At 42.1% G+C, this 25,152-nt stretch overlaps 1 protein-coding gene across 2 annotated transcripts in view; it reads right to left on the bottom strand.

Moving 5' to 3' along the window:
- Positions 1-24,865, bottom strand: part of acaca (acetyl-CoA carboxylase alpha) — a 33,034-nt gene extending 8,169 nt beyond the window's left edge. The window contains exons 1-43 of one of the 2 annotated variants that reach the window (XM_083987234.1): positions 24,386-24,865; positions 22,979-23,237; positions 20,710-20,842; positions 20,165-20,303; positions 19,806-19,915; positions 19,636-19,717; positions 19,431-19,529; positions 19,063-19,160; positions 18,834-18,944; positions 18,463-18,672; positions 17,845-18,015; positions 17,063-17,224; positions 16,651-16,814; positions 16,400-16,550; positions 16,146-16,249; positions 15,823-16,050; positions 15,532-15,682; positions 15,293-15,427; positions 14,546-14,692; positions 13,890-14,078; positions 12,956-13,056; positions 12,664-12,752; positions 12,328-12,452; positions 11,902-12,015; positions 11,276-11,389; positions 11,094-11,183; positions 10,858-10,976; positions 9,391-9,414; positions 8,802-8,942; positions 8,208-8,351; positions 7,984-8,086; positions 7,781-7,888; positions 7,639-7,695; positions 6,048-6,089; positions 5,188-5,403; positions 4,892-5,047; positions 4,578-4,802; positions 3,755-3,910; positions 3,331-3,477; positions 2,641-2,910; positions 2,236-2,333; positions 1,944-2,064; positions 1,682-1,792 (exon numbers count right to left, since the gene is read on the bottom strand). In XM_083987234.1, the coding sequence (XP_083843360.1) occupies positions 1,682-1,792; positions 1,944-2,064; positions 2,236-2,333; positions 2,641-2,910; positions 3,331-3,477; positions 3,755-3,910; positions 4,578-4,802; positions 4,892-5,047; positions 5,188-5,403; positions 6,048-6,089; positions 7,639-7,695; positions 7,781-7,888; positions 7,984-8,086; positions 8,208-8,351; positions 8,802-8,942; positions 9,391-9,414; positions 10,858-10,976; positions 11,094-11,183; positions 11,276-11,389; positions 11,902-12,015; positions 12,328-12,452; positions 12,664-12,752; positions 12,956-13,056; positions 13,890-14,078; positions 14,546-14,692; positions 15,293-15,427; positions 15,532-15,682; positions 15,823-16,050; positions 16,146-16,249; positions 16,400-16,550; positions 16,651-16,814; positions 17,063-17,224; positions 17,845-18,015; positions 18,463-18,672; positions 18,834-18,944; positions 19,063-19,160; positions 19,431-19,529; positions 19,636-19,717; positions 19,806-19,915; positions 20,165-20,303; positions 20,710-20,842; positions 22,979-23,237; positions 24,386-24,467 (5,796 nt within the window). In that variant the 5' untranslated portion in view covers positions 24,468-24,865. The remainder of the gene's footprint in view (positions 1-1,681; positions 1,793-1,943; positions 2,065-2,235; positions 2,334-2,640; positions 2,911-3,330; positions 3,478-3,754; positions 3,911-4,577; positions 4,803-4,891; positions 5,048-5,187; positions 5,404-6,047; positions 6,090-7,638; positions 7,696-7,780; positions 7,889-7,983; positions 8,087-8,207; positions 8,352-8,801; positions 8,943-9,390; positions 9,415-10,857; positions 10,977-11,093; positions 11,184-11,275; positions 11,390-11,901; positions 12,016-12,327; positions 12,453-12,663; positions 12,753-12,955; positions 13,057-13,889; positions 14,079-14,545; positions 14,693-15,292; positions 15,428-15,531; positions 15,683-15,822; positions 16,051-16,145; positions 16,250-16,399; positions 16,551-16,650; positions 16,815-17,062; positions 17,225-17,844; positions 18,016-18,462; positions 18,673-18,833; positions 18,945-19,062; positions 19,161-19,430; positions 19,530-19,635; positions 19,718-19,805; positions 19,916-20,164; positions 20,304-20,709; positions 20,843-22,978; positions 23,238-24,385) is intronic. The other variant, XM_083987235.1, reaches the window with a different exon arrangement.
- Positions 24,866-25,152: the final 287 nt, after the last annotated feature.

Raw genomic sequence — 25,152 nt, 5'->3', positions numbered from 1 at the left:
CAATTCACGTATAAGCGGTATCTGGCTCTGTGCTCTCTCTCATTCCTTGCTGCTGATTTATTCTGAATACTCTGATAGAGGCTTTTGTGCAATAGTGGCATAGAAGGTTGCAGGACAAATCTGCCTTCAAAACTGACTGTGTGCCAACCTGAAGCCATAAAACCTCACTCCCAGCCCACCCTATTTTCATAAGCAGCTTAGAACAGGTGGCAGGGCCCTGACATGGTTCCATAAAAATCAGAGAGGAGCTCAATCCCTACCCTCCGCTCTCACCTTTTCAGCCATCATTTACTTTCTTTATTACCATTACTGGTTATGTATCTGGCTACAAATCTAGGGCACTCTCCTAAAGCTGTCAGGAGAGCCGGCGGCCCCAAGAAACATTGCAATCACCTTGACATACACAAAACCTCGGCGCCCGCGGCCATCGCCGGGCGGCTTCATTAAGATTCCACAGCAGAGAGGAGAGGATGGGATATAGGAGGAGGAACAGAGGGAGATGACTGGGAGGATGAAAACGAAGGGCCAACTGGATGTAACAGCTCACTGGGGTATTTGCACTAGTAGTTACTACCCAGTCCCCATGAAAATATAAGAGCTTTCCAGCAGCTAATGAAATGATGATCTCTGGGTGGCAGCCTCCTGCTCTCCATTAAGTTTCAGTTAATAGCCAGGAAACCACATGATAAACGAGCAGGGGGAAAAAACAGCCCACTTTTTGCCTGTGCTGCTGGTGAAATCAGTATGATTTAAAAAAAGAAAGAAAGAAAAAAAAAACTCCACGGGATTCAGTCTATTGCAATACATCACCCACACATTGTAGACACTTGTCAAAAACCGTTACTACCAGTCTAATCGCACAAATGCAGCTAAACAGTGAGGCCATCTAAAAACAATTGAGCCTCCACTGAATAGCGATGCCATTATTGCACCATTTACATGATTTGTCATGTTGCAATCCGTCATGTAATTTGAAATGGAGTCATCTTAATTCACTGACAAGGACAGAGAATGGAAAGCAAGAAAAACAGGGGGTAGTGGAGTGTGCAGACCAATGCACGCACACACACACACACACAAATCAGAAAACAATTTACCTCAGCAAAACTTCATTTTGATTAAAAACAAATGATATGGGTGTCCTGCATTGCAGCCTCCGGCATGTCACTCTATTTCTATGCAAATACAACTTCATGGTTCACTTTCAATTATTCCACTATGAGTGGCAGGCGGGCCTGTCGCTGGGATCGGGAAAGCGAGCCAAGCAGAGGAGACAGCGAGGCAGGGGGAGGCCGGGTCGCCCGGTTGGAACAAGAACCAAAATCACAGTACATTATTTCTAATTTCTTTTCTTTGCCAAATAAACACACATAATTCTCCGCTCATTTCCTATTTCAGAGTCTTCACTCTCTGCAAAAACAATTTACAACACACACATAGCTCCTTTCCAGATCTGTTTGCCCTTCCTCTCATATTAGCTGAAAAAAAATTAATAGCCAACTAATGAATATTTATAGTGAATTCCTCATTAAAATGCAGGCACATCAATTGTGTGAATTTAGGGACGATTCATTTGGTGCTCATTCAGTGTCACGGGAGGAGCGCTGTGCGGAGAAACACAACAGCAATTTAAACACTAGACATTTACTCATTTATAGATAATATATGTAGATAATTTTACCTTGTTGAGAGCTCCAGCTCCAGTCAGAATAATGTGAGAGTTGTCCACTTGGATGGTTCGCTGTCCGAGCCTCACCAGATAGGCCCCGATTCCTATGGCTCGACATGTGACCTATAGGGCAAGATAATTATATTTATCTCTATGTGACAAGATGCAAGTCTTTGTTCTTGGATGATCAGATGTGCGGGGCTGAAAGCTTAGAGAGGCGCCACATGTATGAGTGTGTGTTTTCAGGACACAAATCTGCCCACTTCAGCCTCACCAGGTTCATGGTGATGATTTCCTCATAAGCCAGAGACGATTCTCCAGCGATCATCCCAGACCCCTTCAGATTCTCCACACCAAGCCCCTCATCCTTCCCAATGATGTCAGTGATCTTGTACCTGCATGACAACACATACATTTATTTAAAGCCAGAAATTACCCCTCAGTAGTTTACCTCTATTGCACTCTAATCTGTGTCATATGGCCGATGCCAGAGGGGCTTCCAATTTCATTTCCTCACGTAAAAAGTAAGGGTGTTAATCTGTAATAATAAAAAAAACATGACGTACCTGGATTCTCCCTCATCCTCCACATGTTCGCAATGCACAGAGTTCAGGGCTGAAACCTTTTTGTAATCCTGAGGTGTGAGGTAGAGATACTTGAAACCCTGCAAGGGAATACAGCAATGACTGCGCTTAGTAATGACAGACAATGATGCATACTCAGAAAACAAAAAGTCTCATCTTTTGTAAAGCAAGAAAAGAAAAGATGGAACAAAATAAAACAGAGATGGCAATGGCATAATAAAGAAATTCACAAATACAGTCCTACAAATACAAATAACAAATAGCTTACTAGGTGAATCTCTGACGTAAAAACAAAATACTTTTGTTTTTGAAATAAATAAAATGAGTTACTGAACGTTTGTTTGTACATTTAACCACTATGTTACGTTTGAGACTCTGCTGGCTGACCTTGTATGGGTCTACTGGATCTTGCCAAGCCACATGGAACATGTGTCTGATTTCCTCCGCCAGTCCGATGCGGGCGCCACTGTTGGCTGCGATATAGATCCGAGGAATGCCGCTCTCTCTCGCCATCTCAGAGGCTCGCAGGAACAGTACGTCCTCCTGGGGCCCAAACGAGCCTATCTTGTGTGTGATGTCGTTGCTTATGACGATGATCTCGCGTCCCGCTGGATACTCTGGAGTTCGCAGGGTCATCCTCCAAGCCACCATGCCAATCTTGACAGACAGAGCAGAGGCGCTTTTGCATGAGGAATGCTAAAAATCTATATGTGTTGGACCATTTTTATGATTTTGAGGGTAAATGTTGTTTTTTTAAACATTGTAGCTGGTAATAAGATCTTCAACATGTCTCTCAGTATCTTATCACAGATGTTAAAAGAATCACTAGAAATAAGTATTGTTTTTCTGCACATTCAATGATGCATAAATTTTCCCACTCAGCAATAAAGTACCAGACAAGCACTCAAGAACACAGTCAAAGAAACACAGAGACACCTACAGAGTAAAAATGAAATTGCACATTTTGAAAGAGGAGGTGGGTAGATAAAGAAAAAGGTCATGTCAAACTAAGTGAGTGTTATTTAAAAACACGATTTTATTTTATCTGTATTCATGTGTCAGACTAACAGGACTGACCTCGTTGCCTCCTGGCAGACGGTTCATCTGCACCAGCTGACCCTGGGCATCCAGAACCAGCTCTGTGAAGGTGAGCAGCTCAGAAGGAAGAGGGCACTTGGGCAAGTTGGCGTAGGCCTGGGTTGAGTGCCACAGCTTTTTCAGAGCCTAGGAAAAAATGAAAAAGTCAGAATGAAATGATGAATTGTTCAGTAATTATTTCATTTCATTTCATTTTATTATTCGTTCCAATCCTAGGATCAGAAAGGAGCAGGATGAAGAAAATGTATAATACCTGCACCTTTCTTAAAACAAAAGAACATTTACATCAGATGAAATGACAGTTTACAACCAACAATATACAAGGAAAAAATAAATTATTATAAGCATACAGTAAGTCTAACATAATAGTCAAATAGTTTTGTTTGGTTTTTCCTAACCATACCTGTCTGAACATTTCTGGAAAGTCATAGACATAGGTGGTGCCCAGTGACTGCGCCTGGAAGCGCTTCGACTGCAACAGGTCCTTGGTGACGTAGGGTGTGTTGATGAGCATGCCATGCAGTGGGCCCTGCTTGTCTCCATATGCTTGGAACATGATCTGTACAAAGACGAAGAAGAGAGAGTCACTTTCTAGATATTCTGAGCTCTTTAACAACCTTGGGATTAACGTAAAGAAAGTTCATGATTGTGAGCATGGACGTGATTTCCACTGATGTGATGAAACACATGACAATCCCCTGTTGTGTACACAATCACATAGACATGCATAGAGCATCACACTGCACTGTTTTAATGCAGGAGATGCAGCTGATTCTTTCACAACCATGTAGATAATACTTCATATTCACTATTATGAACCGTTCAAAGCGACCACCCGGCAAAATGAATGATAAAATGATATATGCAATGTTGAATAACACCTTTTCAACATTCAGTTCATTACTGAATGAATGGCAGTGACTATGAAGGGATGGATGGTTGAGGTATAACTTACCTGATCAGCTGTGAGAAGAAAAGTATTACTGAGGGAATTGTCCAATAGGCAAAGGGTATGACACCATACTGGATCTCTACTTCACATCAGTAAACGTTATAGCTAGGAATTTAATATTCTACTGTATAAAAATGACAAACTCCATCTTTAATTTTACAAGGGATTCAAGCAGACTTCACTGTGTAAGCTGAGTTTTCCAGGATGGAGCTGAAGCCCTTTGCCTGCAACTGGACAATATGTAGATGAGATGGAAGATGTATGAGTGCCCCACCTGTCGGTCTTTGGGCCCCACCTGTCCCGTTCGGGAATCGGTGACCTCCTTGTACAAGCTGATATCCAGGTAGTAGCCTGATTCATTGGTAAGAAAGAGGCGGATGGGGATTTGCTTCCCTGTCGGAGTCAGGCGGATGTTAATTTTCAGTTCGGCCTGCAGGACACGCAGCTTCCACAGGCGGCTGCCGTAGCGCATCACCATGGAGCGCACAGACTCCTCAATCTGAAGTAGGCAGAAAAATCAATGTGTGAATAAAATGTAAGCTGTGGTCAGTTTTTGAGATGTGCATGTGTAGGGGTAATTTCAGAAACCTTCGATGGGTCCATGATGACTGTTGGGACAAAGTTGAGGAAGATATGGTTGCAGTCGGTCCGCACGGTTGTGTTGTTGAAAGCCACCTCCAGTTCATCCATGGCTTCAAGCAGCAAACGCTCTGCCTCATTGTGAAGGTACTCAAACGAGGCCTCCTAGTGAAGGAACAGCGTAAACAAAAAATCTATCAACAAGGGCAATCCGAAAGCTTTACAATGTCAACAAAGTGCAATTTTACTGTCAATCAATATTAAATCAAAATGTTGACTGCTTGTTAAAAATTCCTTGGTCTCACCTTTGTAACCAGATCAGAGTGGCGGATAATGGCTCGCACAAAGAAACGGTAGTCCGTAACCTCAGTGCCCACCTCCACGCGGGCTGCACCCAGGTACAGGTGCATCTTGTGGTTGGCACATGGGATGGCGGTCAGAGCGAAGTTGCGCATGCGGTTGAGCTCCAGCTGAAAAGCTAGTGCCGGCTCCAGATGACGATAGATCCTGTCCTCCTCAAACTATTAAAACAAAGGACACGATCACAAACAGCTACGCTACCCTGCGATGTTCTTCAAAATGGGTTTTCTCACAGACTTTCTTGAAGATTTTTTTTTCTAAGACAGGCTTCCATGCCATCATCTTTTCCATTAACAGAAGTAGTTCAAATTGGCAATTTCAGGAGCATTCAGTTGATACAAGAGCAGAGAGATGCCTGTGAGCCACACACTGTATTAAAGTAAATGAAATCATGGGCAATCTTGATCTGTGAGAGCTGCTAATGGGTGTCATTTCTCTTAAATGGGAGAAATAATTAGAGTTCATTACTTTAATGAGTTTTGGTGGTGTCATTGTAGTGAAACTATCGGGGGTAACGGAGAGGAAGAGACATCACTGATTGTGACGGAGGCAAATTCAACATTGCCAAGGGGATGGAAAGTTGTTTCTTAGACAACATGGTTAAGCTGGTCCCACAGCTTAAGGAAAATCCATCAATCTCTGGCATCTTGAAATTTGTGTGTTTAGTTATGTAAAAGCATGCACATCCCTCCATCTTTCTATAACAGAGCTAACTTGTGTATGGCTCAACACCAATTTGGCCAATAGAAAAATGTTTTATGAGTTGAGAGTGAAGTGATTTGACACGTCGTGGTTTGATACGCACCTTGTCTCTGGCACGGAATGTGAAAAATTTGGGGAATTCTCTCTGTGTGGACGACAGTGAGACAGAAAACAGAAAGAAATCAAAAACATTTCCACAACACAAACCTTAGTTGCCAACAATACAGTTTACAGATAAGAATAATAAATCAGTTAGAACACACAGCAGGTGGAAATAAGCTATTCTGGGCTTTGCTTAAATTGCTACAGGAATAAGTATGGAGTATTAGCAGTGATGATCAGGACCTTACTCAACATGCAGTGGGCCCTAATCGCCTTTACTGCTGGAATCACTGTGTATTCACTCACATAATAATGCCGATACGCTACACACATAAAGAACCACTCACTATGCTAATGAATAAAACATTTCCTTCTTTTCCAGAGGCATCTGATCCTCTGAATAATGCCCGGTAGCCCTGCTTGACGTTATCAGATGAAGTGTCCCACTTGCCCAAACAATGCCAGACCGATTGGAGATGCTCTCATCAACTCACAGCCTACATGATAACAAGAACTACAATGGCGCACACATACACTAGGCACCTCCACAGTCATGGTTTGACACTGATTACACATACCCCAATATAGTGAACAGTGAAAAGAAAGAAAAAAAACATTTTGGTGAACGGTGCAAACTACTAAAAAAAACAGCCCTTTATGTAACAAGGGCCACATAATGATGGTGACACCGGTTAGCGTGATTTACTCTCATCAGAGACTGTGTTACCATCAAAAGACAAATCAGAGCCTATTGTCTAAATGACAGCGAAAGAACAGAGAATTTATCTGAATCTAATCCTGGCCTAAGTCCCTATCATTATCGCTTTCACCCAGATGTCAGTATGTGTTCTGTTTATACTGGGTCAAACCTATACAGATAAATGGTTTTTTGGTTTAGTGCAACACAATCAGCAGGGGATATCACAAAAGTGCCATGATTGAGGATTCACTTCCTGTATGGCTGTCTATGCTAAGAATGTGCGCCCACATTACAGAAAAATTTTTAAAAAATCAATGCAGTGATTACATTTGTAAGGCTTTGGTGACATTAAACCTTTTATAATATGGGGCAATATAGGTTTCCTTTATTGACGCTACAACAAAGAGTTGAGTAAGCATCAATGATCTGACTGGCAGTAAATTGAAATGGCACTTTCCTCAGTTGGGCCTATTTGAACTATGTCTATGATAGGAAATGTAGTGATACTAGTGATACTTGTCCAGTAAACTAAATCAAAGAGCCACCTGTCCTTATTTCCTTTGTCTTCCTCTACTTACATGAAACCTTTGGTCCACCTCACAGTTGACTTGCTTCCTGAAATCCTGTCATCATAAATGCAGCAAAAGCAAAGCATGCAGGAAGAGATACAGAGACAAACAGGAGAATGAGCTAAATTTCAAACGCAAATTATTACAATTACCACAGTGACGTCATTCCATACAGAACATGCTCATATAGTATTAGTAATTACAAAAGGTTCATTTACAACATTTTGATACATGCTATTCAGAATTACTTGAGTAGGTGTCATGCACGGCAGTAAACTGTGAAGACAGGAAGCTGAGCTGGTAAATGGTAAATGATGCTTCACCTTCTGAGCCACGAGGAAAGTCAGTCTTCGGATGCCGTGTTCAAACAGCAGCGATTTCTGGGATTGATAACAAAGTGAAACGTCAACAACTTTCCTAATATCATATAACATTTAAATCTCTCTTATGGTAGACATTTCCCACCTTTGACTGAGTAAACTCCCGGAACATGGCTGCCAGGCCATCGTCATCAATGTCGCTGTCTGTTTTTATAGCCACATTCAGGATATGGATAGGCTCCTCCTGGGCATTCTGGACGACAAAGCAAATAAGACATTTCATTCCAAGATACATGGCCACATAGGTCAACGACCAGACTGTGACTATCACAGGTCTGCTCTCATCACCTTGTTGTCCTCTTCACCGTACAGGACAGGATTACCTCCCTCTGGGAAGGTTGGACTTGGGGGAGGAGAGTCAGAGAAGCAGCTCAACACGTCCGGTATGTTCCTATAAAAAGAACGGAAAAATCACACGTGCCATTAATCACACTTGTGACATTATCTTCAGCTGAAAACAAGACCTGTTCAAGTTAAGATATATTATTATTATTATTATACAAAGGACTGACCTGGTGAACTCTTGGAAGGAGCGGAAAGATACCATGGCTCCCATACGCTGACAAGGGGGTGTAAAAGATGTGTCAAGCAGAACATCACTCACGCTGGCTACATGCACCATGCCGTAGTGGTTCAGGTTGGATGAGAATGACATCCTAAGGTGTTGACAGGGAGAGTGTTATTATAGGATTGTACCACATCACTACATTGAGTTCATAAAGTAGTCCCCATCCACCTTTAAGAGCCTCACAACAGTTTTAATCCCTTTGATTTTCCAGTTTGATCATAAAAACAGTTCAATGTCTCATGTGTTACAGGCAGGGAAGAAAAACTGAATGAGGCAGTAACGAAGTTCCACCATGACAAGTGAAAGCAGCTCTCCAGCTGCTGTCATTTTGTTTTTATTGATAGGTCATATGGGTTAGTTGAATTAAAACCAAGAAATTATTCCTTTCACAGGAACAAGGAAACTTAACCAGGAAGACCCATTGAAGGATTCACACAAAGATTTCATTTTTGTTGGTTGTTAGTCCTCAGGATTGTAAGAGGTCATCCCAAAGAGATGCACCGATTTTGAAAACACTTTAAGAGGTTTCAAGTCAAACCTGTCCACAGTTTCCGACTCTGAGACATTTTTCTTCTCGGCATTATCATCCTTAGGTTTACTATCTTGTGTTTTAAGGTCCTGGGCTTTAGTTTTAAGGTCCATGGCTTTTAGAGTGTCCAGGATCGGAGCAGACATTCTCCTGGCAGGACAGTCACAGGTTTCATTTCAGGACAGGTGCACTTGTGCGCAACAATTTTTTTTCTTCAAAATAACTCACATTACATCACAAATTATCCCCAAACTACTTAACAGTAGTTAAGAATGTCACACTCTTTCTCTCACACACACATACAGACACACAGACTGAAATGTTTGACACATAGGCTAAGTGCCAAAGGCCATGCTGTTGTCAGTTACATTAGGAAACATTGTACTTATTGATCAGACGACTGTCGAGTTGCAAAACCAGTTTCATTTTGGGAAATTTAACAAGCACCAACAGTTACAACATAACCAAAAAAAGAACTTGTTGACTTAAATCACCAGCAGAATTAAATGTGTAGATGAATTACTGCTTTGTCCATGCAGCTAGCTAGTCTACAGTCACTAACTAGTATTCTACGCAATCAAAAGAATGTTTACAATACCTGTTTAGAGTGGGGATGTTCCCTCTGCAATCAAACAACATTGATTACTAAGTGGTTAGTGGCAGGCATCAGGAGAGGAAGACAGTCAAGGTGCAACAATGTGTATGTGCCTGTGTGAGCATGTGTGTGTGTGGGTATAAAGTAAATGAAAATGTCTTTCTAGCAACAAACACATATTTCACTTCCTGACTGCTCCCTTTACAACATGCATCCTGAGATCCTAAAAACCTCCTTGTCCTGAGTTAAACTCTGAACAAAGGCCAAGGATCATCACTCTGAATGTGAAGGTTAATTCAGGCACATTAAATCACAAGCATGCAATGAGATGAGTGTGTAACGGCATTCACAGCGTTTCTACCACTAACTGCAAAAGGAAGCCAAATCCATCAGAGCCCCCACACACACACACACACAAAAAAATAAAAAAAAAATAAAACACAAGCACTGCAAAGCAAAACAAGCAAATTCCACAGACACGGACAAACATTCACTCACAGACAAACCGAAAAACAGTCACACAGGTTGGATGCAGGATATGAGTGCAACAGAAATGCCACTGTACTGTGTTGGCTATAGACTTTTTTTTTTCAAAATGCTAAGCATGGACATCAAAAATCCAAAGTTTGTCTCTGGTTTCTCTCTTGATCGTAAAGTTCAATACGACAGAAGATTTTCTTTCTCTTCCACAGCTTAAGAGAGGCGAGCGACTGATACGAGACTCTCAAGGCTCGGAGCTTTGCTGCTCATGGCACTCACACTTTTGACAAACCTACAAGAAGTATTTTCAGGAAAAGTCTTGCAAAATATCTTCTTTTGCACATGAGGAGCATTTTACATGACAGCAACGATGAACAATGACAGAGCCAGGAAGGTGGGAGAGGAACCGTGGCACCATGGAGGACTTCATGATTGCAGACTTTACACTGTGCTTTGAGTAGCCACCTATATTACAAAGACCTAGACATTGGAATAATGCAGTTGTCTATGAAAAATTGGCAGATACTGTACTAGAATGGCTAAAGCAGAGGTCATTTAAGATAGCTGCAGGTGCTAACACTGAAGATATACAGGTGTATCATAATAAAATTAGAATATCATGGAAAAGTCCATATCCAGTAATTCAAGTCAAATAGCCCCAACCAAGTATTGGATGTACAGATAGACATACTTTTCAGAAGGTCTTGTTGCATTGTTTCATCCTGTGTGTAATGGATCTATATAATGTATTGGTTTCACTTTTTGAATTGAATTACAGACTAAATAAACTTTTCCGTGATATTCTAATTTATTGAAATGCACCTGCATACTGTTACCAACTTCATTGTGGTGCCAGCATCAAATTCTCCATATTAAACACTGAATCCGGTCCACAGTGCCATTTTGGGGGTGGGGGTAGATGCAGCATGGAAGGTGATGCACAGCACATGAGCCGAACGGGCATTGTGTGTGTGTGTGTATGTTTGATACCTGTTGGGATGTGAGGTAGGGAGCATGAACTGGAACTCTACTATGCAGGTGTTGTCCTTAAGCTGTCGATGCTGAACGCTGTTGAGCTCGTAGGCAATGTATGCCCTGCGCACATACACCTGCAATTATTAGAGAGGAAGCCGCAGAAAATAAAAGTCAGAGATGTGAAATGACTGTTAATCACCACTAGTGATGTAAAACTAACTTTATTTGTAGACCGTCATTATTAGTCTCACCTCTAGGGCTGCCATCCTGACGACCTGATTGCTGTGGTAGAAGAAGTTGGGCAGAACATCGAAGATGGACGTCTCCGAAAGGATCAGTTTCTAGGGAAAAAAAGAAAGATAATTGGCCATTGCTTTTCAAAATGTTTGACTATTCTGACAACCTCTTGTCACGTCCTTTTACTATTACTGACCTGCAGATTCTCGATGCAGAATTGGTGTCCATACATGTCAATGGCAGAGAGGAAGATGGACTCCACCTGGTTGTGTCGTAGCTCATAGGAGGGAAGGTGGGAAGCTATCAATACCTAGGTACGGGGAATGAATGCAGAAGGACCTTGAGGTGCAATATTCCAAACTGTATTTCATTATACTATATCCATTACATTTTGTGACAGTCTCTTCCTGTACAGTTTTTTAGGTGCCTGACTGATCTATACATTTAATTTTGGTGAATGTTTGTTTCCTCCTCTTAAAAAACATCAATGTCTCCTCACTGCCATAGTGGAGAGTGGACAGCGACATCTGGTGGAGAAATTCTCACCATGGCTGATGGAGAAAAGCAGACATTCAATAATATATGCTCCCTGAAGTATGTTAAACCTAAACCTGAAGAAGAGCTTTTAACACATCGGAAGCGTTTATTATATTATATTCTTCTGCTTTCAAGTTCATATTCTCTCTGCATTTCTATCATGTGGTATACTTTTCAGTCATTACTACTAAAGCAAACCAAATGAAAGTTTAATTACTACTATTTAACCGTTTCAATGGAATTTTGAATCAATTTATCAGTAAGAATTATGACTAAATATCTGACCTGTCGAGCACGCAGGGCCACCTTGGCATTGGTTGTCTTGCTGAGTTGGGTCAGCTCAGTCAAAATGGCCATCAGCTCATCTGTCAGTGTGGGATCACGGCCACAGAGCTGGTCCTAAACACAGGAGATTGCAACATTACTAATTTGACATCCCAAACACTTAACTTGAGTTCAACAGAATGATCTAAACACTTAGAAATAATGTTCTATCTACAGCATGAATCACCTCTTTCCCATAAACACAAGAAACTACATTCATTACATTGGAATGGATTTACAAGAGCATAATAAGCAACTAATAACTGACTGCTTCTTTTATTCAACATGTTATACACAAAATTACACACACACAAACACACATTGTTCAAGCGGGTCAGTTTACTTTAACAAGCGGAACTTTAATTCCCTGTAACAAAGGAGACTTACAATCAGCATTGTAACCAGCAGGTTCTTCTTGGTGACTTGGGCATGGGAGAAGATGTAGTTGAGCACATTGGCCATGTCGCCTTTGTTTTCCTCACGCAGGGCAAACACACATTTGTCATAGTGTCCTGTTGAGAAGTCAGCACATGTCAGCTGTAAGATGCGGTCACAGATTATTTTACTGTGAAAGAGCTCCACCAAAAGGAGAGAATGAGTAAACGCAACTCTTCTGATAAACACAGGAGCACAAGCAGAGGTTAAAACCAACGCTTACCCCTGCGTGTTCAAACATGTCACCACAATGAAACTTTACAGCAGTGTGTTGCTCCTGTTCCTCACCATTCTGAAACTGGATCTCTACTTTCAGGTACTGTCTGAGCAGGTCCATTACCACTGCTTTCATGTGACCTCGGATGCCACTACGATACCTGTAGCAGAGAAAAAACAGTCTGGTCTGACACAAGGAAGACAGCAGAACTGACAATACAAGTCTGAGGAACAGGAGAACTGTGACTAAACAACTAATATATAACGTGTGCTTGTGCAATCTGTCACTTTTACTAACAAGACACAATCCATGACCACTATGTCAAACATTGCTTCATGTCGAGAGATCAAGTATGACACTCACTTCTGCACCAGCTGAACAATGCTTTGTGTGTTCATAAAGAAGACCTCTCTCTCTGACTTCTTGTTAAGAGTAGCAGCATGGCTGTCCAGGATGTTTGCAATCTGGAAACAAAGGAGATAAACCACATAAGCATTTAATCCCCACAACAGTGGAGACTCATAAATACATTATAATCCCTGTAGCACTGGTTATTAGTTCGCTTGGTCACAATATATCCACACTGTGCACAGGATCAACAACAGACAGCGTGAGCTCTAATTTGGGTGTGAAATTGGTTGTAAAAACTACTTGTATATCATTAGGTGTGTGACAGCAACGTTTCACTGTGACACTAATTATTGCACCGAGCTGTTTGCTTGTGATAAGCTATGCAGGAATATCCCATTCATAAGTATCGGATGTCTCACAACACAAGTAATACCAAATCTAAAGCAGTGTAAATACGTCTTTTCTCATTACAGATGTTTAAACATTACACAATCAATCATCCCACATTCACAGACAAGCAGACAGACAGACAGTGTTGTTAAAGCATTTGCACGTTACCCTTTTACTGACACATGCAGTTCCTCGGATGACTATTTTGAAATCCTTTGTTTGCACAAGAAACTGTCCAAAAGTCATGTAGGGTCACAGTGTTTCTCTACAGACTAGAAAACCCCAATCCATCTGGGTACTATTGAGAAACACTGACAAAGTAACAGCTATTTTACTTCAAAAGAAAGTTAGCAGTGGTAAACATTTACACTTGTTTTCCACATGTTTTATAGAGGGTTAATGTTGCAGCATCAGAAATGCGCTAAATCACTCCTGGGTTACTATTATGATTCCTGGCACATACATAAGAACATTAAGCTACGTGACAGGTGCTTTACTGATAAGGTGCTTTTGTGTGGGAATAGTTAGCATAGCGTGTGCACTGTTGTATGGTCACCTGCTGGCTGGGGAACTGGCAGAGCACAGACGTGATGTTGCTGGCATACTGAGCCATCTCCTTCTTGATGGCCTTCTCCACAGCGGGGGGGATGCGGCCTGACACACTAGTCATGATGTCTTGTAGCTCCAGCAGCGGCAAAGAGGGGTCGCGCATGGTTTTCATCAGCCGCTCCACCCACTCTTTCAACTGGAGAAGACACAGAGAGGACTGTTTATTTATTTATTCGTTACATGGATATACCCATGAGCTGATGTCGAGACAACCAGCAACCAGTCTTCCTGGGGTCCATAATCATATAAATTGTTACATAATACGGTGAAGATTAAAATAGAAAGAATACAAATAACAACAGGCAAGAAGATAACAACAATAAAAATAATAGAAAGGACAATTATTCAAATAAAGTAATTTGATAATTCTTAAAACAGCTCTTTCCTTGTGTGAATGTGTAGTGTGAATGTCTTCTGGAAGTTGATTCCATGAACTTATGGCCCTATACAAAACAGTTTTTTTTTTTGAGAAGCTGGAATTTGGATGAATTAAAGTCATGTACCGATAGCTTGCTCTCCTAGTAGGATTCTATATGTAAGACATTACTTAAAGTTTGGGGAGTGTTGATGTCATTGAGTACTTGGGTGTGTATGAATTCCCACCTTGCCACTGAAGAAAGGCTCAGGAAGACAGAAACCGTTCATGATGTGAACGAGGTGATCGAGCGTGTTGTGGAAGACGCGGTGTAGCTTCTCCCCTCTCAGCGCTACCGCCTGGATAGTAGGCAAGGCCCCCGTGTGCAGCTCTGCCTACAAGACAAATGTAAATTCTTGTAATACATTTTTTTTTTACAACAGTGCTACACTTGTACTGTTGTTTTATACACAGGCACTGTAAATGCTCTGAATACTGACAAGCTACTACCTCTACATTCAAGTGGAGAAAAAAAACGCAGCTACTGAATTGTATTTGTACATGAAAGAAATCCAAAATGTTTCATCTTCTGTGAGTAGTTACCTAAGCAGTTCTGACACGTTCACCACAAGTGGGCTCCTTCTACACCTTAAACCTGCCTCCTGACATTAGCTTGTTTCAGATACTTATACAGACACCTTTTCCCTTCAGATTACTGAGACTTCATCTTTGTTGGCAGCCTCAATTTCCTGGCTCATTGATGTTTTGACTTCATGAAGTTACTTGCACACAGGCAAACAATAGATACACAAGGCTCGGAGTAAATAGAGAGCTACTTTTTGTAAGAGAGGTTGTCCTCACTTGCTGAACTGATTTTATGAACAAAGTAAACAGTACACGTCAGCTATGACTTTGTAGCAGAGATACTGAAAATCTCAAACTGATGCAATCCACACTGTACCATACCATCATATCACCACATAAAGTGACGTTACCTGTTGCACTCTGCTTGGGTCATCCAGTTGCAGCTTGGCAATGACACAGCCTGGCTCCAGTGCAGCTCCAGTCCTCTTCACATAGTGGATACAACCAGATTCTGCAGCTGTCAGGGTCATTACCATCTTCATCACCTGGAAATCAAAAACCATCAAGAGTTTACATCTTTACAGTCGATTGAAAGAAAACAAAAACTTGCTCGAGTGGACAGCAAGCGTATAAGCAGTGGACACTGTACCTCTATCTCAGCGTAGCACTGGCCGGAGAACACATGCCCTCCATCCTCCACGGTGTACTGAATGATTTTTCCCGCTGATGGAGAACGCAGTAACGACGGATCATTCTCCTTTTCAAAAACACACGTCTTGTTTCCAATTGTGATGCGATACCTGATGTGAAAAACAAGAGACTTTAGACGTTTTTTACAAACTCACAAAGGTTGTGCCATTTCTTTGTTTTTATTAAGTCATTCTCATTCTGTAAGCTAAATTAAATGATCATTTTATTACTGGGCTTCATTTTCTCTTACCTGTCCACCTCCTCCTTCATGTAGGTAGTGTAGCTGCTGCCATCGTAGGACAGCAGAAGACCTCCGTCACTGAGCCGATGGACGTCGACCTCAGCTGAGGAGTGGTTCATGATGACCACGTAGGAGTTAGGAGACTGACGTGTCACGGTCAGGACGTACTTGGTACCTTCGTAGATCAACTCCACATCCACTGTATTGAGTAGTGTGTGCGCTGGTAGCACCTGGCCCCTGGTTACAGAGAGGACAACGTCTCGAATTTTCTACTCAAACAATTCATATGTTTTTCTCCCATTCTTGACGCTATGACGTGCCGTATCTATTACCTTTCCAGAGAGTGCAGGAAATTGGACACACTGTTTCTTAGATTTACATCTGCCACATGAAGAGCCCCGCTCACAATTCCCAGCATGGTGTCAGGACGCTCCGCCTGTAAACAACATACACTTTTGAATTCAAACTACGTAGGATGTACCTCAAGGTTTTTATTATTGCCTGACTCTGAACTCGAGTGCAGTGTGATTTTAGCACTCGTTATATAATATTGCAAACGTACTCATTCAAGAGCATCTCTACGTACCTGCATCTTCTCTGAGATGAGCCTGTCCAGCCAGCCTGTGTCGATGCTGTTGTGCTGAAAGCTTTCAGTCTCCAGCAGCTTAATGAGGTATTCCACTGTGGTCCTGAAGTCTCCTCTGATCGACAGCTCTTTCAGAGCCACCACCATGTTGCTAGAAAAAGACATAAAGCTGCATGTAGAACTGAACTGAAATGGACTCATGCTCATGTTAATGTGGATTTACCGGTGGAGATGCTTTTGGATGTACTCACGAGATGGCTTCTTCACGATTCTCTCCCCAAGAGAAGCAGTGTCCAAACTGGGAGTCAGCGAACTCGTGCAGACCTCCAGCTGCTGCGACACTGAAGTAGCCCCACACATTTTTATTGCTGCGGAAATTCAGCTCTTGCACTGTTCCAGAGCTCGGCTTGAAACCCTGCAATCAGACACGAACACCACATTTCTTCTTCAATAAGGCCGACCAAAAACCGTTAATTTAACTCAAAGGAAAACTTGAAAAAAGAAAGGAAAAATGTATTTGAAAGCCACCTATTTTTAAGGTTAGTCCAATTAAATACATGTAAAAATTGCCAAAATAAAAGGTAACAAAACCACAACAGAAGTGAGCCTTTGAGTGACCTTTAGCTGTGAATGTTTTGTATACCAGGAGGGACTGAAGCATACCTCATCGGGATTTTCACTGGTGATACGTGCTGCAATGACATGGCCCCGTGGGGAGGGGGCAGTTGACAGACCCTCAAAGTCAATGAGTGAGTCACCCCATGGCTGGACCCCATAAAGCATCCTGATGTCTTTGATCCGGTGTAGAGGAATACCCATAGCAATCTGACAGAAGACAGGGGGTATTAGGACGACATAAGTGCTGGATCTTACATTGATCAAAAACTCACTGATCCGGCTTAAAAAACTAATTACAGAAACACACTGTACATCGATTGTGAATGTATATGCTTGGAATGGACCACATAGATTTTCTCTGGCATCCTTATCTAAATCTTGTCAATATTGTGTCAGCTCAGTTCTCCAGACAACTAATAAACAACGTCTTGCTGACAGATTGCCCTATTATCGCCTGGAAAAAGACACCACGGCGTCCCGTGCCAGAATGTGGCACTCCCACAGCAGCGCCCAATCAGCTCCACAACACAGCTTTCCCAGCAGCGCTGCCCTTCAGCTTGACTGCCGCTGACCTATTTACACACAATCCTAAACACTGCAGAGCACACCACGTGACCTACTGTCGCTACAACCACTGGATCCTACTACACTGTATCTGCACGCTGCCTCCTTCTTTTACGGTCGTTCCCATGGAGACAGGGGGCCCCGGCTAGTGCTAGAGCGCTGAAGGCGGTGAAGCATACTAACTTTGTCTGCTCCTGGCTGGTCGCAAACCGCCTGTATTGAAAGTGATGGAAGGAGTGCACTATTGTTAGCAGTAGACTGACCTGCAGCTGGGCGGCAGGCAGGTTGACATCAGCCACCATCTCAGTGCAGGGGTGTTCCACCTGCAGACGAGGGTTGAGCTCCAGGAAGTAGAAGCTGCCGTCCTGGCTGTAGAGGTACTCTACTGTACCAGCGCTGACGTACCCCACCATCTTAGCCAGCTTCACTGCACACTGAGAGGGGGAGAAAAGAGGGTCTTCTAATATCATGGCTGAATTTGTTGAATTTAGATCTCCGTTATGAAGTACTACAGGTGCATCTCAATAAATTAGAATATCATGGAAATGTCCATTTCCAGGAGGGTCAAGTCAAATAGCCCCAACCAAGTATTGAGTTAATATAGGTGGACATACATTTCAGGAGGGCAACATTTCCATAATAAAAATGCTTTTTAAAATTAACTTTATTATTTTCTGATTTTTTGAGATCCTGAATTTTTGGTCTCTAAATAAATAAAGACATGAAATGTTTTATTCTGTGTGTAATGAATCTATATAATGTATTTGTTTTACTTTTTGAATTGAATTACTGACATAAATAAACTCTTTCATGATATTTCAATTTATAGAGATGGACCTGTACTACTTATTTCTATAATTGCTCTGCTAGATGGGTTTTACATTTTCCATGTCCTCAAACACGTCAGAGGTGGCGATGGTAGCAGGAGCCTCCTCTATGATCTTCTGGTGTCGTCGTTGCACAGAACAATCTCTACCAAAGAGGGAAATGGCATTGCCGTACTGATCAGCTAAGATCTGGACCTCCAAGTGGCGAGCATGCTTGGCAAGCTGCATGACAAAAATGGGCGATCCTGGAACTTCTGCCTGGACCTGGAGAGCCAAAGATGAAGTAAATCCATACAGTCAGGAAATGCACAAAAACCTATTGGAAATCTTCTCTCTAAATGTTATTTTTGTTTCCTTTCTTATAGATTCCATTGATTCAATGTATTGGTTTTTTTTATCAATCTGTTATTGGGGCCTCCACTTGCCTGTCTGAAAAGGTTAGGCAAATCATCAGCTGAGTTGACTTTACGAATGCCTTTTCCTCCACCGCCCTCTGAGGCCTTCACCATGAGTGGGTAGCCGACCTTCTCAGCAGCCTGCAATGGAGAAACAAAACTTTTCAATATATACATATATATGTAAACACAGGATATACAAAGGCATAGAGAAACATTCATTTGACACTGCAAACTATGAGTTGGGTGACATGCTTACTTTAAGGCCATCCTCTACATCCTGGATGCAGCCCAGCTCGTACACGTCATGAGGAACACTGATTATCCTCTTGTTCTCTGCCCAATCTACCGTGAGGCCTGAGAATGGAAAACAGTGCCCATATTCAGCATACAGACATTCCCAAGACACTGTGTGATGGTCAGAATTTTCTTTTCTGAAATTCTTTTCTCACATGAATCTTGCCTGAAATACCACAGTGTGCAATAATGCTAAAACTGCATAACAATAAAACAAAGTCGGAATTATCTGGGATCCAGAAGAGATTGACATTTTTTGTATAATAAAGAAAAATTATTTGTGTTATCAAATCTCAAAATAAATAGACAGAACAGAAAACTGTGCCCTACCTGCTCCACTCCATGGCAGGGTTGGGATGCCAGCTGTCTGAGCAACAATAGAGGATGCGATCTTGTCTCCTAAAGCCCACATAGCCTGACTTGGGGGCCCTGAGGGAGGAGGAGGCAATAAAACAAGAATAGGATTAGTAAACCAGTTCTAGGTGTGTAAACTAACTGATCAACAAAGTGGTAAAAAAAAAGAAGAGTCTCTTACCCATGAAGGCAATGCCGTTCTTGTGAAGCAGCTCTGGGAGTTTGGGATTCTCTGAGGCGTGACCCCACCCGGCCCACACAGCCTGTAACAACAACAGAATGGCAACATTAATTAGTGAAGTTATTGATTATTGCTCCAAAATCATAGATATGTTAGTCATGTAGCAGTACCTGAACAGGTATTCGTTTGGCAATGTCCAGAATGAGCTCAACATTGGCGTAGTTGTTGTTGTTAGTCCCTCCTGGCACCGGTACGTAATGATCGGCCATCTTGATGTACTCTGTGAAGGACAGACACATCATTTGTTAATGTTGTTAAAATATCTGAAGAATGAATCTACTTTCCCAACAGGTAGTTTACAGCTTTCACAAAGTATAAACCACTATAAAAGAGTGTGAATGTGAAAAAGTTAACATGGTTCCTTTCAAACATTTATATGATGAAGTTGAGGAGCTTGGACAAAGGGCTGAGAGCTCAGTCAAGTCTAGCACTGTAGCAAACTTTCTCAGGTGTTTGTGCTAAGGCTCACCTGCATTGGCCTTCAGGTCTTCTGGGGTCACCATGACAACAAAACGGATTGCCCTTTCATTGCGAAACATCTCGTAGGCCCAGCGGCGGATAGAGCGCATGCACTTGACGGCTGCAATGCCATTGTTGGCAATGAGCACCTAGAGAAGCAAGATAACATAAGATAAGCAAGTTATCCATGTTCATCAAAAACTATAAACACATAAACAGAATATGCTTCTCGTTTCATCAAACTTATCATAGCACTGTGTCTTTTGATTGTGGTGGCAGCACGAGAAGTGGCTTTATTTCTAATTAACTTTCACTAGTTGTAGACATGGCACGTCATTGAACTGGACGATTTGTTTTTATGTGCTCAAGACTATCACATCATATGTGTCTATATGTACAGTGCCTTTAAACGGGCAGCCCAGTTCATAGCAAACACAATTTGATACAGAATTCTTCACTGGTGGTTGTAGATACATATCTGAATGTGGCATGTTTGGTTTCATGATTAGCATTTCCAGCATGTATTCAAGATAGAGCTACATAAAAAATATTCACCTTCTCGATGACTTTGTTACCACCAAAACGGGTGACAAATTCAGCAGGAGAGGCCACGGTGAAGTCCCTCTGCAGATCAATACGCCGCCGATCTCTGCCTTGCTTCACCAGGTGCAGCCCCGACATGCTCGGCCTGTTTAAATAAATACAAAGACGCCGTGCAATGGCCTTGAATAACTGCATGTAAGGAAAATGGAGGATTGGTGGCTGTGCTAATAAAGAGAAAATAACTGAACATCACTTTATATTGAGCATCTTACAAAGGTTAAGGGCATATAAATGTAATCATTTGGTAACAGCTTCTTTAAGACAGTTTATAAACCACAGATAAAAACACTGATATCTCCTCTTCAGTGATAAGAGACTCACGAGCAGGTAGTCTGACTACTGTGTCTTATCTTAGAGGGCCCATATTATACAAAACCCACTTTATACTGGTTTTGTAGGGGTTATATGTGCTCCTGTGGCTCTGACGCCTGGAGGTGAAAAAAGTCTGTCCACTCCCTTAATTGATTGCTTCACTTTTTTTGAGATCTTGTACCCATACGGGCGAGTTGGAAATGCTGCTGATCCTGACATCAAGAGCAGCTAACTCCACCTCGCGGTACCTTATACATCTTTTCAGACATGACGATAGTCTCATAAACTACTGCTGAGATTTAGAGCCGCAGATTTATTTGGGGGCAATACTATATGAATACAATGTGGTTGGACAACTTAGACCTATGTGAAATGGCTGAAAAACAGCATAACAGCATGGGACCTTTAACTTCCTCGCTTGTCGGCTAGATACAATCTGCAACTGTAGCTATAAATTCAAAAAAGAACAGATCACATTGTGCACAACAAGTCCTCAAACATGTTTACATGCTTGGGCAAGTGCTTCCAACAGAACTTGCACAGCTCTATGCAACGAGCTCCACCCAAAAGCATAGGAGGGGAGTGGGTAGTACCAGGGGGAGGAATGTAACTATTGGCTAGCGGGTGTGGCAGCGCCTGGGCTCGTTTGGCTGGCTGGCCTCTGTGGCCTGATACTGCATTATTGCATCACTGTAGTGTAGGGGTAACCGGCACGAGGCACAAATGAAGCTCCGACTGAAAGGAGACTCTGATTTCAGTCCAGCTGTGAAACTGTCAATTTCTCCCCTGTGAGAGAGGAAATTATGGGGGTGGAGGAAACTGACATCTCCAACCAGTATTACCAGTTTCTAGATTGCCATACCACACACACTTCTTTTCGTTAAGCCCCACTCTCTCACCATTTCTGTCCTTGTGAAACCTGACAGAACAAAAAAATTTCTGAGAAGGAACTGCTCCAGGAGATCCGAATGCATTTTATATATTATGTGATTCTGATATTGCAAATTGCAAATAAAATGAAAATTTCCTGACAACCACAAGAGTGAGTCAGCAGGCATCTGCCTGTCCTATGTACACATGGTTGCCTGAATATTAAACCGTAGAGAAGAAAACCTATTAGCAACAGAAATGGAAAAATGATACTTTCCAGTAGGCAGTTATTTACATCAGCATGACTTCCTCATTTGAATCTCAAATCTTGAGACCAAAACCTTGCATAAGGCTTTTGAGGAAAATGTAATTCACAGACACAGAGCTGTGAAAGTGACAGTATTGTGAGAGGTCTAGTAGAAATCCCAGTGAAAGACGTGTGGCTGGCACAGGAGACTCTGCTGCTCTGTCACTACTGAAGGGCTCCTTTTCGACTGGGGGCGGAATGGGAATTTCTGTGTGTGAACATTTTCCAACTTTTCCAAAAACCAAACACTCTAAAGTCTCTGCCTACTCTCCAGGCCAACCCTCACAGTCTGAGGACACAAAGAATCCCTTAAGCAGCGCGCTGCTGGTGAAACCACATTTTCACATGCATGGTATTCGATACACGTTCTTCACAGGACAGTCCCTTCACAAAGTGTACTCTAGGTGTACCCTATTTGTATCTTACATACTTCCATATTTCATAGCAACAGAATGTGAATATAAGTTGCTAAAAGGCAATGTGTTAATTAGCCTACATGTTATTTCAAAAGTGAAATGAAATATAAAACCATTAAGATAATATTTCCCAAGTTGTCAACATGTTTTAAGCATCTTTTTCAGAATGCCAAGACGAATTATTACAGGAAAAATGTGCATCCACATATAGGAACCCTAATATCACAATCAGGCAAGATAATAAAAATATTTTTTGCAGTAACATGAGGAAACATTGTAAATAAAATATGAAAGACTCAAGGTGATGGATTCTAACCTTAGATTGTGAATAGGGCCGTCAATATGGTCGAATCCCATTTCAAAGGTGCTGTCTGAGCTACCAGAGGATGGTGAAAGAGAGCGTGTCTCCTTCTCTTCCAGCTGTATGTCCATCTTCCCCTGGATTTCATCCTCCGAGTTCTCCTCCGACACTGATCCCACCAGGAAGTGGGAATGCAACGCCGCTACAGCAGGGTTCTTCTTGGCAGCACCGTCCTGTTGTGCCATGGCTGGACGACACGAACAGGCTGCAAATACTGATGAGGAACAGAACAAGGAAAGGCAACGATTATAAAGGAGACACAGAGTCCAAACAGCAGGGTACAGTGTGACACGAGATCCCCCCCCCTTTGTTGGCGTGTGATGCTGTTTGTCATATTGCAAAAGTAGTTTACATAAACTGAAGCATCTTGATAATGCAACTGATATTGCAACACTAGCACCCAGACTGTCTGGGAGCATTAGCACACTGTGTGCAGGTTTTTAAAATGAGGTGCAATCCGGACTGAACATGCCAAACAGTTTTATATCACAAAGAAGACCAGTGATATCATGCAATCCATCCCAACCACTCTGGCACTTTGTGAACCCTGTATCCTCTGGTCTGTCCTTACCTCAACTTACCCACACTGCACTGACACTTTATCACTGGGCACGTTCTATTGGTTCAATGTTTATATCATGAATTAATTGTCTTATTCTTCTCTGCTGTCTTATTGTTTGTCTTATGTTTTTACTTTCTGAATATCTCCTCTTCTTCATTCAAACAACCTGCTAGGGGACAACAGATGGAAATGAGCCTGGGGCTACAATCTGGCAGATTTACATTCAGATGTCCATAAATATGCACGTCTTCTTTTCTAAATAAATAAAATAAAAAATTAAATTGAAATTGCAATGTGCATAATGCTTTGTCATACTGTTAGCATAAGCCACACAGCCACAACAGAAGCATATTGTTTCAACCCTAAATAACTGCAACCCCATGAAACAAAATAGCATTAGAAAAACATATATCTAAAGACTTGTAATCTACAAAGCATAAATGCATGTAATTCTAAAAGGATGCAAACAAAACACTTTAAATCAATGCAATGTAAAGCTGATCACGTGCCTATATAAAACATTAGCCTAATAGTTGAAAAAATAACATCGTCTGCACTTGTACTGTACCTCCCTTACCTTTTCGTTAGCGTTAACAATGTTAATTTACATCAGCCTGTGCAAATGTGATCATATCTATACTATCTAGCTAACTGCCGCGGTGCCTAACCCAACCTGCGTCTCTGTTCCTTTACATTACATTAACATTACGTCGCTGCATCGACGTTTGTCCCCACCCCACCTGTCCGTGCAAATGCAAATGTGAAAGAAAAGTCGACTCTCAGGTGCAGGCACGCCTTACCTATCGATAGCTGCTTGCGGGACCAGAAAAACAAGCCGAGCACCGCTGCCAGACACGCCGCAAACGTGAGCCAAGGGAACATCACAAACTGACATCGACACCTCGCATTTAACCTGTTAATGAACCGAAACCTCTGACGTAAACCATACTGGTCACTGACGTAATTAACGTAACCGATGCTAACCAACGTCCAGTTCCAGCAGCTAACTACCGTAACTACCGTAACTACCGTAACTAACGTTACCGCCGGTCATTTCAAAGTTAGCTCTCCAAACAGCAGCCGCAGATAAGCTGAGACGCGGTAGGTGTTAGCTAGCTTACCAGCAGTGGCTAAGACAATTATGAAGCCAGGCAGTGTGAGCTCTAATGCAGCCCTGCTGACTGTTTGTAGCCTACTGTACTGGTTTACTGTACCGGAGCTTGTGAACGCATCTTATGATAAACAACTCCCGGTAACCTAATCTGAGACGGACATCATCATCATCTAGACGAGCAAGCAGCAACTCACCGGTGGAGATGAACCGACAAGTAATCCTGACAAAGTTGAGTCCAAGAGATCGATAAGTTTGCTAATTGCGTCTCTCGGGCATCTCAGTGATGATGGTGATGAAAAAATCACATCATGATGAGGTCACACTGCTCCATCGGACGCTTCAACAGCAGAGAGTGGGGTGATGTGACGATGCGCAGCCAGGTTACTCACGGGCGTTCAACTCTGACCTCAGCTTCCGCTATAGAAACAGAAGTGATAGAAAAGACTCCACACA

The sequence above is a fragment of the Trachurus trachurus genome, assembly GCF_905171665.1.
Source record: "Trachurus trachurus genome assembly, chromosome: 14".
In the NCBI taxonomy this organism is placed as follows: domain Eukaryota; kingdom Metazoa; phylum Chordata; class Actinopteri; order Carangiformes; family Carangidae; genus Trachurus; species Trachurus trachurus.
This window is presented reverse-complemented; position numbering and strand designations above follow the sequence as displayed.